Consider the following 16,458-nt stretch of genomic DNA (forward strand, 5'->3'; position numbering starts at 1 on the left):
AGAAACGCTGCTGGTGTTATGATGCTAGAATAATAGTCATTGATTTGTGCCGACCTTTTGACCTCTTGTTCTTATTGAGCTTGGTATGGACACTTCTAAATCAGACCAAGTAGATGCTCATCCGTTCCTTATTGGTTTCCCCATTCACTCGCTGTCACGTACCCTAGCTCTGTCTGCAAGGCAGAGAGGGAGGGAGCAGCAAGGCATGCTGGGTTGTGGGAACAGCGAGGAAACGACGCAGTCACGCACCTGGGAGCGGATACGGTCCTGCTGTGATGTCTCTGGCTGGGGCTGTTGGCGGAAGCTGCGGTGCCAGAACCAACTGGATGAGGAGACGGGAAATGAGCAGATGGATCTACTGAGCTGTGTTATCACTGGCACTCAGGCTGGAGAGAGTGTGTGTGTGTCTGTCTTCAAATCAGACGGACTGACTGACTGTCAATCCCCCTGCTGTATGCATGATTTGTCCCATTCTTTACGCGGCAACGCTATGTAAGCAGCCGTTGCCGGGGCCAGAGGAGAGACAGTGACGGGACATTTCATGAACAGACTGAAGGGGAAGGACACAGAATGCAGCTGCAATGCACATGGAAAAATCAATTATGCAGATATTTTTTAAATATGCTGAAAAAAAACTTTATTATTAACATAAATGTTAAAATAATTATTTTATTAGTGTCCAGATTTCCCAAAGTAGTGATTGTTTAGTTCTCCGCCTTACTTATTGCAAAGTTGTCTTTGTGCAGCAAATCTTATATGGCCTGGCATCTCGCCCTAATTCTTTTGATCTGTGAAGCGTTCAAGAAATGTAACTGCAAAATGAAAACTTCTTTTTAAGCCAATTTGAGAAACAAGGCTTCCGGTTAAAATCCGTCAATATGTCTGTGTTAGATTTAAAAAAAGCTGCCTCGACAGCCGACCATGTTAGCTTGACTTGCATTCATCGCCACCTCTTAGATGATGCTATAATATTCAACTGTACAAGGAGCAGGCTGCTTTTTTCAGCATACGGCAAGAATCACCGCCTGCATGGAGCTGATAATAGAATCCCTTTACATGAGTATTAAAGCTGCTGGATGCTTCACTTCATCTGACTCCTGCATTTATGATGTTTTGAAACACCATCTTAAAAATCGGTCTCTGGCATCCCTTCTCTGTTTGGGAGTATTTCTTTTCTTGTATTTTCTTGTATATTATATTCTGTAAATCCCACTGGATTGTCCACCCAGTGAAAAATTTACTGTCTATGAGTGTGGACTACCTAAAAGCACACTGATGCCCTCAAATGACTGGATAACCTACAAAAGAGCGAGCCAGTGGACTGAATCTGTCTGACTGTGTGCTGTTGGTTCGGGTCTGTACTGCCTGCTTTCATAACTTTATCTCACGCATCATAAGACCTGTTGCTACTGGACATTCACCCTCATCCGACCGCTCCGTCATCCAGGAAGTTCAAACAGTAAATGTTTCACATGGACTGGGAAGTGGGTCAAAGGAAACATCAGGATTTCTGTGCTTCTAAGTAGTCAATAGAAATTGGTCTCTTTGTACCGAGGAGATCTGAAAACTGAATATACATAAAACGTTCTTCAAACGTTTGTTTTCTTGGAATCGTCAAGACTGAAGAAGACAGGATTCTACGGGAATGTGTGAAAATCTTGAGTCACTGTTTATGACTTCCACAAAAAAGCTGATTGAAAGTATATTTTTTATCGTGAAGTTAATAATTTGGCTATCGGGGTATACCTTCATGTACATATTGCCTACATTTGTCAGTATATATAGTTTAGTTCTGGTGTGAACTAAATTAGCAGTCAAGCTGCAATAAATACCTTACGGTAGTTTTTTAGCATTTTAATGGAGATTTAATAAACATTAATTGTCCTAGATATTTGTGGTGTGGCTGTTATTTTCTTCCACTTCGGCTATATGTCGATTATTGGGTGAATTATCTACATTACGATTAAACGGTATGAGGAAAGGCAACATTTTCTGTTGTGTATTGTTAACATTTTCGAATGTTAACAATAAACTTTGATGGCAAACTGTCTTCCTTTCTTCAACATTTTCAAATCAACAGTTCATACATCAATCAATTAAGAGCTGATGAATATTTCCTCCTTTCTTCCTTCAGCGTGTCTGTCTGAATTTAGGATCCATATTTTCTTATTGCTGCAAATCAGTAAAGACAAAATGTGACTAGAAACAGAAATAATTGAAACCTTTTCAAGGTATATATTTTACCCCAAAAAATCCTCTGAGTTCTACAGACATTATTATTTTCTACAGTGTGTTCTTCAGGCACAGTGTGGAAACACAAACATACAGTTTAGAGAAAAAAAAATGCTTGCCTGGTTGTGGTCATAGAACACTCAGACATACAGTATTTATCACATAAAAAATATGACTAGTAATTGCAAAGTCAAATTCAGGCCAGCCAGCCACGCCTCGGCGTAATGTCACTGATGGCTCCATTCATGTTAACACACAGACTGCTATATTAAAGCTATCCATCTTTCTATTATTTAAATTTAGATGTCAATATGCTTCCTAAGGCTCCGTTACGGTGTTTAATAGGAATAGAAGAATTCTTCGTCACAGATTCACATCAGATTGGACTAAAATAAAAGCCGGATTCATTCTGGACAAGCTGCACCACAGACTCACTTATAAACGTGTTTATGTTTCCATTACACCCACTGGAACGCTGCAACCTGAATCATAGCCGTCAGATATATTTACTTTCTCTCTCTTCACCTATGTGGATAGCAGTCTAAGCGTTAAATTCTCTTGATGGATTGTAAGGTGAAAGATTGTGGTTCATCTGCCTAGTAATGCCACAACACAAACGAAGCCCCGTGATTGGATGGACTATTTAGCTGCTGGAGCTAAAGCATGTTTAAGATAAAAGTGCAAATTCAACATCTTGCTCTGCTGGGTTGGGGGTCGGCGAGTGAAGGAAAAGGGTCCCTCCGTGAAATATCCACAGAAGTATTCTTGAGTAAGGCATCTCACATCGCTGTAGGGGTCGAAGGTGTTTATGATGATTTGTTCATTTGGTCAAGAAGCTTTGCTTTCAGTGATAATCCCTCCAAGACAAATAGGAAGCCCTTGAGAAGAGCTTTCCTAAAGGTGCTCTGTGATGATGTCTCCTCTCTCTGGGTCCAAACCGTTCAGGAGTGACCCACCGTTTCTCACCAGAGGAGTCATCAGGCCCTGCAGACCAGCCTCTCTCTCATTCTTGTCCCGTTCATCGTTAAAATTGACCGACACGCTCCTCTTTGCCACGGTGAACTCAGGAGCAGGGCCAAATCCCAGGTCGGAGGACAGTTTACGTTTAATGGAGGCCGCACGCTGGAACTTGTCATAGATGTCAACGCTCACGCGTCGCCGAGTCTCTTTGAACTCTGCCGAGACGTTAGCCGTCCACTCTGCAGCGTGAGCTCGGATCTCTCCTACCTGCCAGGAGAGACAAATGTAAGCTGTAAGCCCTGCTGAGCAATCTGTACCTGCACTGGTGGAAGCGCCAGTTTAAATGTCTGCAATAAAGCAAATAATAAGAAGGCCTCTTCATTATGGTGAAAAAGAGCAGTAGAGTATTAACATTTTGAAATTAGCCATCGCATTGAGCAATTTGCCAAGATTGCCAACTTTATCCCATTTTTCATTCAAACCGTTGCTGCTCTAAAATCCTTCCTTAGGTGCATTCATCACCTTCATGGGCCATGTTTATTTATTTATTTTATCATTGATTTTCTAAGTATAATTTCCACAGGTTGATAAAGGCAGTGTCTATAATGGATACATTTAGGGTTATTTATTTGGCTCTAGAACCACAAGAACTTTATTTAGAGTATTTATAGTAAAAAAAAAAAAAAAAAAAATAGAAAGAATGTGCCCCAAAGTGTGCTGTATGACACTTGGCAGGACCGGCCAGTTGCAACCAATGAAAACATGTCTTCCATTGTTGCTTCTGTTCTAGAGCCTCAAACGCTGCTGAGTCATCCTGTTCTTGTCCAAGTCTTTCTCCATAAAACTCTGACATGACAGTATGTTTGTCATTTTAGAACTGCCTAAACATCAGAACACTTTGATTTGAACTCACCTTTGACTGCGTCCCTGTGGGTGGGAACCTCACGTACTCCGTGTTCTTTATCATGTTATATAGTGTAAACAGCTGAAGACATTTTATTGCGAGGATGTCCTCTCATTGTACTAATCGCCTTGTTTCCTCTCTGAAGTAGCTCACAGTAATACTCTATGACTGTTTATATGTTTGGATAGCAGACGGTTGATTGAATTAGGAATCCGTATTATCACTGAAATGACGTTAACCAGAGTGCAAATGTTCAGATGGAAATGTGGGGTTGTAAGTGAATAGTTTGTATAACCTGCATGTTGCTGTGCTGAATGCAGCACAGATGGAAAAATACCCCGTGATGTAGGAGGTGGGGGGACATATACATGGAGTAATATGTTGAGATTAAAGAATCCCAGGTGCAGGAAGAGAGGGAGGGGGGAAACATACCTCTTCTTTTGTCCTCTTGGAGATGACCCTTAGCCAGTCTCCTATCATGCTGAGGATGGCAGCAAAGTAGGCTAGACCCACCAGAATCCAGAACCACACAACTGGTTTGTAGTAATCTAAGTACTCTATTTCAGAACCACCTAGACTCGGAGACGGAGGCAGACAGAAACTGTGACACGTCCACACAGAAGAACGGTCCACCTGATGAGATATACAGACGAAGAGGTGTACCTGCCACGAAGTCTCCAAATCCTATGGTGGTCAGGGTGATGACCACAAAGTAGAGCGACTCGAGCGCAGACCAGCCCTCGATGTGTTTAAAGATGACTGCCGGGAGCGCCACAAACAGCAGGCAGCCAAACAGCACAAACAGCAGGGTGGAGATGACTCGGATTTTAGTCTGACTGACGTCCCAGTGCTGCAGGAAAGAGAGATAGCAACACGACGGTGAATGTCACCTGCGTAACACCGGCCTTTACATCGAATCCAGAGTTCATGTAAGAGGTTCCTGACAATTGCAGCTTTACATTATTTTATTAGAAATTACTCCATGGCATCCCATAAGATCTACCGCACTTCAAAGTCTGACAGCGCCGTTTGCCAACATGCAATATTAATATTGAGATGATTCAGTTTGGACCAAACTGACGGGCAACAATTATTGGTCTGCCACTATTTTTCTGAGGCTGAATGGTAATGAAAGCCGGACACTGCAGGCACTAAGAGGATTATTTCATGAACTGGTCCCCTGAGTGCAGTAGAAAGAAAATAGAATCCCCCCCAGCAATAATGAAATAATGGTGTAGCCACAGCATCTTGGCAAACGTCTAACACACACGTGCTTATTCCATGAACTTTTGTCCTCTCCCGTAAAAGCCTTGATCATAATATGTATTACAGATCTCATCAACGGAGCAAGACTCAAGAAGACAGTGATATGAGGATTAAAACACTTTTGCCCAAGATGGCTGCCGTACATATGTTTGGTGCAGAGCATGCTTGTTAAATCAGATATTGAACACTTCAATGTAAATTATTCAGGATAGCCTATACAGACTTTCTCAGCTGCAGAAAATACCTCTAAAATCTATGTGTGAGTCTCAACCTGGTTTCTGTGCACATCACTCCAGACTGACCACAAACATTTTCTCCACTCTGGCGATGCCTTTGCCAAATATGGTGCCGAGCTGATCTCCAACGCCAGCCAGGAGGAAGCCGAAGAGAGGTATCCCGAGCAATGCGTATATAATGCAGAAGATCCTTCCACCTTCTGTGTGTGGAGAGCTGTTCCCAAAACCTGCAGAGATGGCAGGAGGAAAGGGAGACAGCAATACAGCAACATTCCAAGCTAAGTCAGGTGATCAGATGTAACATATTAATTAATAGCGAAGATTAATTGTATTTACATATTTTCCCAAAGTTTTTTTCTATTAAAATGTCTACAAATTCTAAGATGAGTATCTGCCTGTGTATTAATAAGATCATTCCTTCAGATGCTGGAGAGGGATGTGTACAGTCATTTGATGATTAGAAATATACCTTCCTTTATCTTTAGCAGTCAAAAGTTGTCTAACTTTAATGTCTATCTTTAAACGTGACATGTGGACCATGTTACACTATGGACACTCCAAAACAAATCACCAATTGCCATGTACACAAGTAATAAAAAATAAAGCATTACATATTTCTCGAAAAGGAGTGGGAAGAAGATAACTTACTTTTAGATTACTTTTGTGTAAATTTACCATTTACCATTTGTGATTACCAAATATCATTACTTTTGTTTTATTCACATTTAAAACTAATTTATTATTATTATCCATCCATTGTTAAAACATTTTGAGTTCACCATTTACTGTACTTAAAAGTTCACTATAATTGTCTCTGCTGTAAAATATGTTTGTGTCGTTTGCAAACAATATTAACTTTTATAATTTAGATGCACTGAAAATATAATCTATATACTGAGAACCCAACACTGACCCCTGGGGGACACCACAAGCAACACCAGGTTCATCAGAAATATACGCTCCTATTTTTACACTTTGAGTTCGTCTTGTTAAATAGCTTTTTTAATATAAAACCTAAAACCTAATTTATTGATCATTTAAGTTATGATCCCAAGATACTTTTTCATAGATCTTGATATGATACTTGTGTACTGTACTTTTGGAGCAAACACATGGTCCAACAGTGCAGGGCAAAAAACATTACTCCACTAAAAGTGGTCAGCTGTAATATTTCAAACTCACTCCCCTACATATCAAAGATGTCCAGAGTACTCATACATGTGTGAGTATGTGTGTGTGTGTACTACCAATGGTTGTGATGACAGTCCCTGCAAAGAAAAAGGCTGAGCTCAGGTCCCACAGGCTGCTGTGATTGGCCAGCGTTCCTCCCGGGTTGACTCCTGAACGGATTGCAGACACAACTTGCTGCAGAGGAACAAAATGGAAGAGGTTTGTATTCAAACTGGAATACGTGTGTTACGAGTGTTTGTGTGTATGTCCGTTACTACAGAGTTATCTTCTGGTTGTTGAAACATTTAGGCAGGCATTTGCTTAGATGTCTAAAACCTAACATGACTGTGGGCGAGGTTAAAATAAGGAGCTGTAAACCCTCCACAAAGCATCCGGGCTGGAAGGAGAGGGATCTGCAGATGTTCCTGGGAGGCAGGCGCTGTCCTTGGTGCTGAAGTCACTCGAGCTGCTCTGGCAATAAATGGCCTACATTTGTTTTAGGGGACGTCTCACCCTGACCAACTCCTCCAGCTGGCTCTGGTTGACACAGGAATGCCTGGACAGGAACTCCAGCTTCTGGGACAGGATGGCCAAATGCTGGGCTCTGGAGAGAGAGACAAAAGACGAAGTCCAAAAACACGCCTCTGCAAGCAAGTATAAGTCTCCTTATTTCTATCGTGCAGTTAACCAGTGAGAGTTATTTTTATCTACATTTTGTTATTTTTTTTTAATGGTATGGGTGCATAGATCATCATGGATGGATGGATAACCTGCCCACCTTTCATGAGGCTGCTCCAGAGATCTGAAGACTGTTGCTCCCATCACCAGGTACAGAACCACCAAAAGAAAGATTGCTGTCACTGTCTTCCATTTCATCACCGTGGCAACCACCTGAGACACTTCAACTGATCAATCAACCCACATACAGTACATGCAGGTGGATTGTACAATACCATACACTGTACAAACCCCAATTAATTCCAAAATGTCATGAGAAGAGCTTTATTCCACATTGGGGAATTTATCATTTGTGAGAAAAATTGAACTAAAGAAAAAAAAAAAAATCCTTAATCTTTAAAATAAAATCTGAACTTCTTTTTTCCCTCTCACCTCACTCCCCTCCCGGGAAGTCAACGTGATTGGCTTTGTGGAGAAGGAGAGGCGGGGCTTGGTGTTGTGAGTGGCAGATTTAGGGTCCAATAAGTCTGGAGCTGCCACTGTCAGGGAATATAATGACATGGCAATGATATGTTTTCCTTACAATAAATAGCCATTTGCTTTCCTGTTCTAGTCAAACACATTTATCTGCTAATACTGTAAATTTGTAAGAATAATTCAACAGTGAGGCTTTTAAATTTGATTTTAAAGCCTATCTCTTGTGATAGCATAATTCAGTTTCTAGCATTAGACATTTTATTTATTACACAGCACATTTTAAGAATAAAAGCTGAAATCAAGGAATAAGAGAAAAAGGACTAGTTAACGGCAAATAGATCTAGAGTGATGGAATATTGCTTTCATTAACCTTGTCAAGCGAGCATGCACAGTTTAAATCAGGTTTAAATTTCCCAGTATATAATGGATATGACATGTGGTAAATTCATATTATTTTACATTATTATTATTTAAACTAGCACTTGTATAGCAGACATTATAAGAAAATGATCATTACAATATTACATTTAAACATGTAAAAGCCAAACACGATATGAGCCGGTTGAAAAATCTAAATATATTGTAACATCGGTGCAAAATCATTACAATATACAGTGTAAATTAAGGAATAATTAAATATCACAGCTTTAACTGAATTGTACATTTTAAAAGAGGCTAGCTTCTATTTAAGTTAGATTGTTCCAAAGTAAACATTTAGTGAGGAAAGGAATTTTGAGTAAAAACAAAACTGAAGGGAAAAATTCTAATTTTGGTAAAGGTGAAATTATCTCCAATTCTATTTATTCTAAAACCCCACACAACAAAAGGAATATTAAATCAACAGATACAACCACAATCGTGTGAAGACTCTGAAAAACGGACAAACGTTCATTGTGACGAGAATGAAAAAGGCCAACAGAACTCAAATTAATAAACTGCAGGTAAAGATTTGATCAAATCCAGTGAACAAATTAAATCTCTCTCTCTCTCTCACACACACACACACACACACACTGCAGGACGCTGGTTAACATGCATCACTTTCAATATTACATGAAATAAATGAATCTGGAAATGAGGATTTGTAGTTTTCTAAAGCTGAACTTCATTATGAGTAACTTTCCGTTGTTCCTCTACTTACTCGTTGCTGCTACCTATCCGATGCCCTCCGCTCTCCTCTTCTCCTCATCCGACGCTCTCACCGCGTGAAGGGGAATCGTTCCTCCTCTGCGCGTCTCCTGCTTGCGGCGCTGAGGCGCGTGGACGAACTGGCGCTCCGTGTTTCCTCCGCTCTTCTTCTTTAGTTTCACCGTTTGAGCCCGACGACGAGCTTTAGATGACTTTTATTGCTCCTTCTCGTCCCAGTTATAGTTTGTACTTGTCTTTCACCTCCGTTTCCAGTTTTACAGCTTCCACTGCGCTCTGTCTGCCTCTGCTTTTGAGCGCACCAGTGGAGCGGCGAGATAGTACCGAGAGGAAGGAGGAGGAGGAGGTGGAGGAGGAGAGGGGTGGAGGTGCAGGACAGAGGGAGGGTTGGACATCATTTCAACTCATCCTTTATTTGGAAGAAGAGAAGAATGAATGAATGATGAATGAATGATGAATGAATGAATGAATGAATGATGAATGAATGAATGAATGAATGGGTATGAATTTACTGTCTTATTGTAAGTTTCCACACTTTGCATTGTAGAAGACAGGGAAGTTGTTTCCCTCTACGCCTCCGCATTGCAGTTAATATATTTTGGTAATATTTAAACAAATATAAATAACACTTTTGTAAGTCTTTTTGTAAATTCTCAAATTTCTAGGCTTGTCTTTATTATTTTTTTGTCTGTATTCAAAAAGCATTGACTTTATTTAAACGAGCCGATGCCATTCGGCTTGTTAACTCTCTCTTTCATTCTCTCCCTCCTTGTCTCTGTCTCAGAAGTCCCAGATGAGATCTAAATAGCAGTTTGAGTTCATGTTTCCACCAACATCTAAACATGAATTACACCCCCAATTATAACACTAAATATAGACAATATCGTGTGGGTTAAATGGTGTGTCATTACTTGCTTACACTAGACTAACTTTGCCCACCTGTCTTAACCTTAATAGCCTTGCAGCTGTGGGATCATGAGCTGTACCCGACTTTAATGTTTAGTAAAGATCAAACAAACATTGGGCGTTTATTGCTGCGGATGATGTGTGGTACTAAATCTCTGGCACTTTTGAAAAGCATGTGCTTTGATGTTATTTTTTTTGTTTCCAGATCTCTCTCAAATTTGAATGTGATCTACGCGAGACCAGTTGTGCCCAGCGTACGGTACGGTGTGTGAACCCTGTGTACCTGTCCTGGACTCAGCTGCAGAGTTGCTCTGACAGCTGATTGGTCCTGACATTACGCTGCCCCCTCAAATGCCTGTGGAGAAATGACCCTGCATGGATCCTGCAGTTAGATGCTCCTGAAGCGGAACTGCCTGCTGTGTGTGTGTGTGTGTGTGTGTGTGTGTGCATGGGTTTGAAGCCTTTTGTAACAGAATTAGTGTTTTTTCTAGTTTTCCACTTGCTATAACCTGAACTGCAGAGGACTTAACGTGTGGAATGTGACAGCAACTATTTCAAACAAACTGTGTGCGATGTTCTGTGAATAATTTCCTTTTTTTTTACATATTGTGGGGACTTGCTTTTTTTTTGGAGAAGAATTGCAGGTCCTCAAAATGCAAGTCATTATATTTACAGGTTTAAAGTTATTTCAAAGTTGAGGTTATCCATTCAACATCCATCTTTGCTTTAATTCACAATGTCGTCACTCTAATTTCAACCCTGAACCGCAGTGCAACACAAAAAGTAGGCTTGCATTGATTGGGAAACGTGATTTAGCAATATGCTTCAGCCCCAAAACAGACCCAATGGTGGTGGTGGTGGGGGGGCTTGAAATGGTTCCAGATAGTGCAACGAGACTTTGAGTACCAGCCTCACATATTCCGCTGAAAGGACAAGGGATCCACATCAGTAGCAATGACTGCTAACATTGTCATTATTGTGGTAGCCATCTGATAATATAATGGGGGTCCGGAGTTAAAAATAGCTCATGTAGTTTTTACTGTCGAAGCCACAAAAGAGTGGCACCTAATCCTTGTTACATAACTGGTTCTAGGGTTTGTGTGTGTGCGTGCACTTCCATTGGACATACTAGTGTGAGTTTGCATGTGAATGAACTCGGGCTATGCCAAAGACAAACAGACCCGTTTGGCTGCACGACAGGCCTCTGAGCAGCAATTAAAAGACATTTTGTTGTTAAAGGTGATGCTATTAAATGTGAGTACTTTTAGGTAATATTTTGTGGCATAACAGAGAAAATGTTGCCGTTATGAAGCCTCATCAAATTAATTTTTTAATTGCTTTTCACAAAGTTGAAGTTGGTTCTGCCAGCGTAATGTTATTATAGTAGTTACACTGACAGTCAATGGAGCTTCACGGTCTGTTCCTCAATATGTTGGTTGATTATTGGTCAGTTGCAATGTTAACAAAACATTCAAAGCGATCCAGGATCCAGGATCTCTTCTGGATCATCACAATTTTTTTTATATATACCCCCCCCTGCATTATTCAATGCGGGGAACTCCTCGACCTGTCTGCCCTCAAGTGGCCACCTACAGTAATGCCACACTAAACTCATTTAGAATAGAATAGAATAGAATAGAATAGAATAGAATAGAATAGACATAGACATAGAAATAGAATAGAAAGCCTTTATTGTCATTGCATGGTGGATATACAACGAGATTAGGAGAAACGTCAGTCAAAATACATCCCTGGAATTGCAATAATTATATGCAAAATAAAAATTTATTAAATTAACACTGTGCAAAAATTAAGATTTAGTAAAAGTGAGGGCGAGAGAAGGAGCTGGTCCAAAAACCGAGATTCTAAACCTCAATCTGTAAAATCTAAAACTTATTTTATCTCGATTTCTGCGGCAGTTAAAACATGATTAGTGTAAATATCAAGCTGCAATAGAGACAATATGAAGACCATGAAGGAAGAGAACGCGCGCGCGCGCACACACACACACACACACACACACACACAGTCCGCCTTTCGGTGAAGACGTGGCAGCGGATGATGCGCAAAGAAAAGCTGCCCTGCGCAAACTCACTGCCACGTCCACGTGGACCCTGTCATTGAACAAAACATTGCGGCTTCCGTGGAAGCACGGGGGGGGGGGGGGGGGCGCTCCCGCGGCCGCCGTTGCGCAGTGCAGGCTGGGATCCACGGGAAGGGGACGGGAAGGGCTCGTCGTCTCCATGAACCTGTGAACCGTAAACCTGCTGCACCGACTGCATCTTTATTTCACGCCTCAGCTATGCAGAAAGGTGAGACCACGATCTCTCTGCAGAACATCACAGCGGCAAAGCGTTACATAAATATAAATATTTAATCTGCATCACCATTACCATCCTTGTTTGATCCTGCACGACTAGATTCCTTTCCACTCATCTTTGATCTCATTCAAATGTCCGTTGCAGGAAGAAAGCTCGAGTTGCGTCATTGTGCATTTCGGATCATCCGGTAATAATAACGCTGCAGCGGGGGCTCGGTGTCGGGCTCGGTGTCGGGCTCGGAGTCGGGCTCGGTGTCGGGCTCGGTGTCGGGCTCGGTTCTGCTCCGGACCAGCATTGTAACATCTGCATCCGACACTGGAGAGGCGTGGGCATTTTGACTGGCCGCGGACTGCGTGTACTATTTATAGATCAACGGGTGTAATTTCTTTTTCCACATCAGAGAGGAGAGCCTCGCCTTACGCGCGCGTACAGTCAGCCTTACGCGCGCGTACAGGCCGCCTTATGCGCGCGTACAGGCAGCAAGACTGCCGACCTGCTCGTTTAAGACTGTTTCATTAACCTTCCTTTCTCTGTTTGTTTGATGCAGGACATCTTGAGACGCCGTTAACAGAATCTGGTGGGCTTTCTTGCAGGCCTTCTCATGGACTCTCACCTTGGTAGGCTGGTCCCGTGCGTCCTGTACCTGCTCATCCATGGACACATGTGCCTGGCTGCTCCAGGTTTACCAGGGATACAAAGGTAACCCCTCCTGTAGGTAATTCTTTCTCTATTTACCACAAGACAGTCGTGCTTTTTATGGAGAATTGTGCTTTCGTGGCCAATTTAATTTCTTGCATCTTTGTTTTGTTCAGTTTTAGAGAAAATGGGGGTCTTATAATGTCGGAAATAATGGTAAACTTTATATTTGTCTTCCGTCTTTTTCTATCAGTGAGTCCTCTGTGGAGGCCGCCCCCCAGGCTGTGATACTAGCCAATCCCTTTGGCTCTGGAGAGGGAGACCGCAGGTGAGCGACTCCTGCCCGACCTGCTGTTGTTGTACATCCAGCCCATTTTAATACTATAAACGCCTTACTTTTGTGTTTTTCCCACAGTATAAATTTCACATTTCATGTCAATTACACAGAAATCCTAATCTCATTCTCTGTGGATATTGAAGATGCACGACTTGCCATCTAATACTGACAGTAGAAACACAGCATCCAGAACAAAGTGGATCAGCCTGTGTTTTATTGGACTGCAGCTGCGAGGCCCGTCTGTGGACTTTGGCTGCTGCATTGAGCTAATGATGTGGACGACACCATTGATTGATAAGATAGCAGGAGCAACATATTTTATGCATACAGTCATTCATTTGTAAGATGAGAGGTGTAGCACTTCAATCATTCAGTCGACTCAACGGCCTCTGCGCGGGACGAAAAGGGTTTTGATACGCACTTTGGTTTGTTACACATGAAGGATGCAAAAGAATGGGGCGAACTCACTGATCAATAATGACATGACTGACTTTTATTTTGATAACGTGGCACCGTGGAGTCGAAATACTTAAAGCCCTCTGCTGCCCCCTTGTGGTTGATAATCATGCAGAATCATGACAGCTCCCCTAAGGCAACTCTGCTCAAATATTAAGAGTAAATGTTTGTTGTTGGGTTTTTTGGGGGCAGCCATTTAAAGTCTATCTGCAAGAACTGGGTAAAACAAGATGACAAATCTGACCCCCCCCCCCCCTTTATTTCAAGGGAAAGTGAAATGCATTCTGTACTGTGTGTGTCTCAGATTCCTGAAAATGTACATTCAATCCAGTTTGAAGGATGGCCAGGAAGGACCGGAACTCAACACCTGGGAGCAAGGTAGGCATCATCCCTTACACTCATTTAAGTTAGGACTATTAGATATTATGACAAGAGAAGTTGATTGTGGCTCTGGCACAGCATCTCTATCCCAAAGCATCAGTTGTTACCGGTGCAGTTATATTTGGGTGGTTACAGTAGGAGAGTTTTGTACCGCACTCCCTCTTACTGCAGCAACATGTCAAAAGTCTCTGGTCTTAAACGTGTCAGTCTTCTCCTGCCTTATGTCAGAGGTATTCTTGCTGTTTCAACTTCATGACTACGATCGCAGTGGGCTCCTGGATGGCCTGGAGATGATGAAGCTACTCTCAGACTATAACTCCCAGCATACCCCTGGCGCACAGGTCAACGACCTGGTGAGGAGATTTGACTGTGTCTGAACTGAACGTGTATCTGTGTCTGTTTGTTCATGGCCAACACAATAGGCTTTAACCAGGTTATCTGACATGAAGTGTGTGTGTGTGTGTGTGTGTGTGTGTGTTCAGGTGGTGTCTATGGTAGATTTTTTACTCCAGACTCAGGATTCAAACCAGGATGGCCTGTTGGCACCATCTGAGTTGCTGTCTCCTCCATTAACTCACACACAGGTACTAACTTTGAAGCCGCAGCAGGCAACAGAAATAAATGTAACGTGGTTAGACGGTGTGATGGTGTAAAGATACAAAAGCTGTGACGGTATTACAACAGTGTGTACTGTAATGTCGTGTTTGTGCACTGATGCAAAATGCAGATTTATTTATTTATTTATTTTAGCCATGACATTTTATTTGCAACCTCAGAAAATGTAGTTTGATTTAGAAACTCAGGGTACACCTCAGGTGAAGCTTTCCACCAACAGGCCTCCAGTAACAACAATGCACCTCACCAGGAGAAGGAGGTGGAGAACCCTCGGGCAGATGAGGAGAGGGCAGGAACAGAAGAGCAAAGAGAGAAGACTCAAAATGAGTGGCAGAATCAACCAGAAGTAACAATCCAGGAAGAGGAACCTGTACTGCAAGTTGATGACCAGCATATACAACAAATCCCAGAAGCCCCAGCAGCTGGACAGGACCAGGAAGTCCATGTTCATTTGGGGAAACCAGAGATGTAAACACCCGTAAGGTGCTTCCATCTCTATACCATCATTCTATGCTTTGAGAAGTCTGAGTCAAAATAATGTTCTCCACCGAGATCACTCGTTCTTTTTCCCCAGGAATGGGCTCTCTCTTAATTTATATTCTGAGAGTCCACTGTCTTTTCTATGGACTATCAACACTTACATAATAGTTAAAGGAAATGACTGACGAAAGTGTCCCGTCACTTTATTAGAAAAAGTTGATTTTACGATAGCACTTGCTGGATGTAATTATGAATTCTAAGATGTAAAAGGGAGAAGAGTCCTCAATTAATTATGCAATAAATAGAAGCCATCATTCTGGAGAGTAGTACTTTGGAGTATTTGATTTACCTCTGTTATATTTATTACCTTTTCCAATCATACCTGGAAAATACCTGGAAAAAAACATTCAGGATGTATTTGAATGTTTAATGCATGGACTGTTATTTCGTGTAAACATCGACTGACCGTGTGTCTGGTGCACCGTGGGTTTATGCTTTGCATGTAGAGTTTATGCACATTTTAACTGGTCTCTTTTACAGACAGCGCAGTTTGAGACACTGGCGTGCCACGAAATCAAATTTAGTCTTCTTAGAAAATGCCCTCAGCCTGAAAAATGACTCAGCATTAATTAAAAGAAAATACTTAGATGAATACAACTTACAATGAAGAATACAGGCCAATTCGTAGTTTTCGTAAATCGTAAAATGCAGTTTAATATAATTTCAAATTGTATCTGGAAACCTTTTGTGAGTTCACAGTGTTTATGCTATTTTTAAAACAAATACTGTATGCATTTAAACATTGAATACAATAAAGCAGCTGTTTCTTTGTCCCTCTGCTTTTCAGTGTCCTCTGTCTAATAGTTGTTGATGATTTAAGAACAACTAACACAACACAATGCACATGCAGACAGACACCGTCCACTAAGTGTATTTCTACACAAAGGGCCAAAAAGAGGGCATTCCTGCCTGTAACCATTAAAATATTTAGATCTTTCTCAGTCTACACACAAATGTACTGTCTTCAGAGATAATGTGAACTAAAACTGTGCAAGACTCGCGCAATATATCAATTTAAATTTGAATGTATTATCATAATATGCATTCCCTTAACTAACCTTAACATTACAATCTTTGATAGCGCTAGATGACCTCTCGATAAAAAACAAAACAAGTGTAGTTTTATTTTTATAAACATGTACTCTGTCATGTACTTGAGCAGTATTTTGGTACACCGCCACTTCCGTTCTTGCCGGA

The 16,458-nt window shown here is 41.5% G+C and overlaps 2 protein-coding genes across 2 annotated transcripts; one reads left to right on the forward strand and one right to left on the reverse strand.

The window, feature by feature from the left end:
- Window positions 1-3,126: 3,126 nt before the first annotated feature.
- Window positions 3,127-12,591, reverse strand: LOC137895606 (potassium channel subfamily K member 2-like). Its single transcript, XM_068741100.1, has 9 exons — window positions 12,495-12,591; window positions 7,879-7,985; window positions 7,547-7,659; window positions 7,282-7,372; window positions 6,846-6,963; window positions 5,665-5,825; window positions 4,760-4,946; window positions 4,529-4,668; window positions 3,127-3,459 (listed from the first exon to the last, which is right to left on the reverse strand). The coding sequence occupies exons 1-9, from the start codon at window positions 12,589-12,591 to the stop codon at window positions 3,127-3,129; spliced, it is 1,347 nt and encodes a 448-aa protein (XP_068597201.1).
- Window positions 12,592-12,894: 303 nt separating this feature from the next.
- cgref1 (cell growth regulator with EF-hand domain 1) lies at window positions 12,895-15,193 on the forward strand. Its single transcript, XM_068742446.1, has 6 exons — window positions 12,895-12,995; window positions 13,186-13,260; window positions 14,030-14,103; window positions 14,335-14,459; window positions 14,589-14,690; window positions 14,942-15,193. Exons 1-6 carry the CDS (start codon window positions 12,898-12,900, stop codon window positions 15,191-15,193), a joined length of 726 nt encoding a protein of 241 aa, XP_068598547.1. The 5' UTR covers window positions 12,895-12,897.
- The last annotated feature ends 1,265 nt before the right edge of the window (window positions 15,194-16,458 follow it).

The sequence above is a fragment of the Brachionichthys hirsutus genome, chromosome 1 (assembly GCF_040956055.1).
Source record: "Brachionichthys hirsutus isolate HB-005 chromosome 1, CSIRO-AGI_Bhir_v1, whole genome shotgun sequence".
In the NCBI taxonomy this organism is placed as follows: Eukaryota; Metazoa; Chordata; class Actinopteri; order Lophiiformes; family Brachionichthyidae; genus Brachionichthys; species Brachionichthys hirsutus.

Bases quoted from the DNA above. Each gene is read 5' to 3' on its own strand.
- LOC137895606 (XM_068741100.1), bottom strand. From the start codon at position 12,591: ATGCTGGTCCGGAGCAGAACCGAGCCCGACACCGAGCCCGACACCGAG. The intron at 7,986-12,494 runs GTTATTATTACC...ATTCCCTGACAG, and splicing joins CACCGAGCCCCCGCTGCAGC to TGGCAGCTCCAGACTTATTG. The intron at 4,947-5,664 runs GTCAGTCTGGAG...TCTTTCCTGCAG, and splicing joins GAGTGGAGAAAATGTTTGTG to CACTGGGACGTCAGTCAGAC.
- cgref1 (XM_068742446.1), top strand. From the start codon at position 12,898: ATGGACTCTCACCTTGGTAGGCTGGTCCCGTGCGTCCTGTACCTGCTC. The intron at 13,261-14,029 runs GTGAGCGACTCC...TGTGTGTCTCAG, and splicing joins TCTGGAGAGGGAGACCGCAG to ATTCCTGAAAATGTACATTC. The intron at 14,104-14,334 runs GTAGGCATCATC...GCCTTATGTCAG, and splicing joins ACTCAACACCTGGGAGCAAG to AGGTATTCTTGCTGTTTCAA.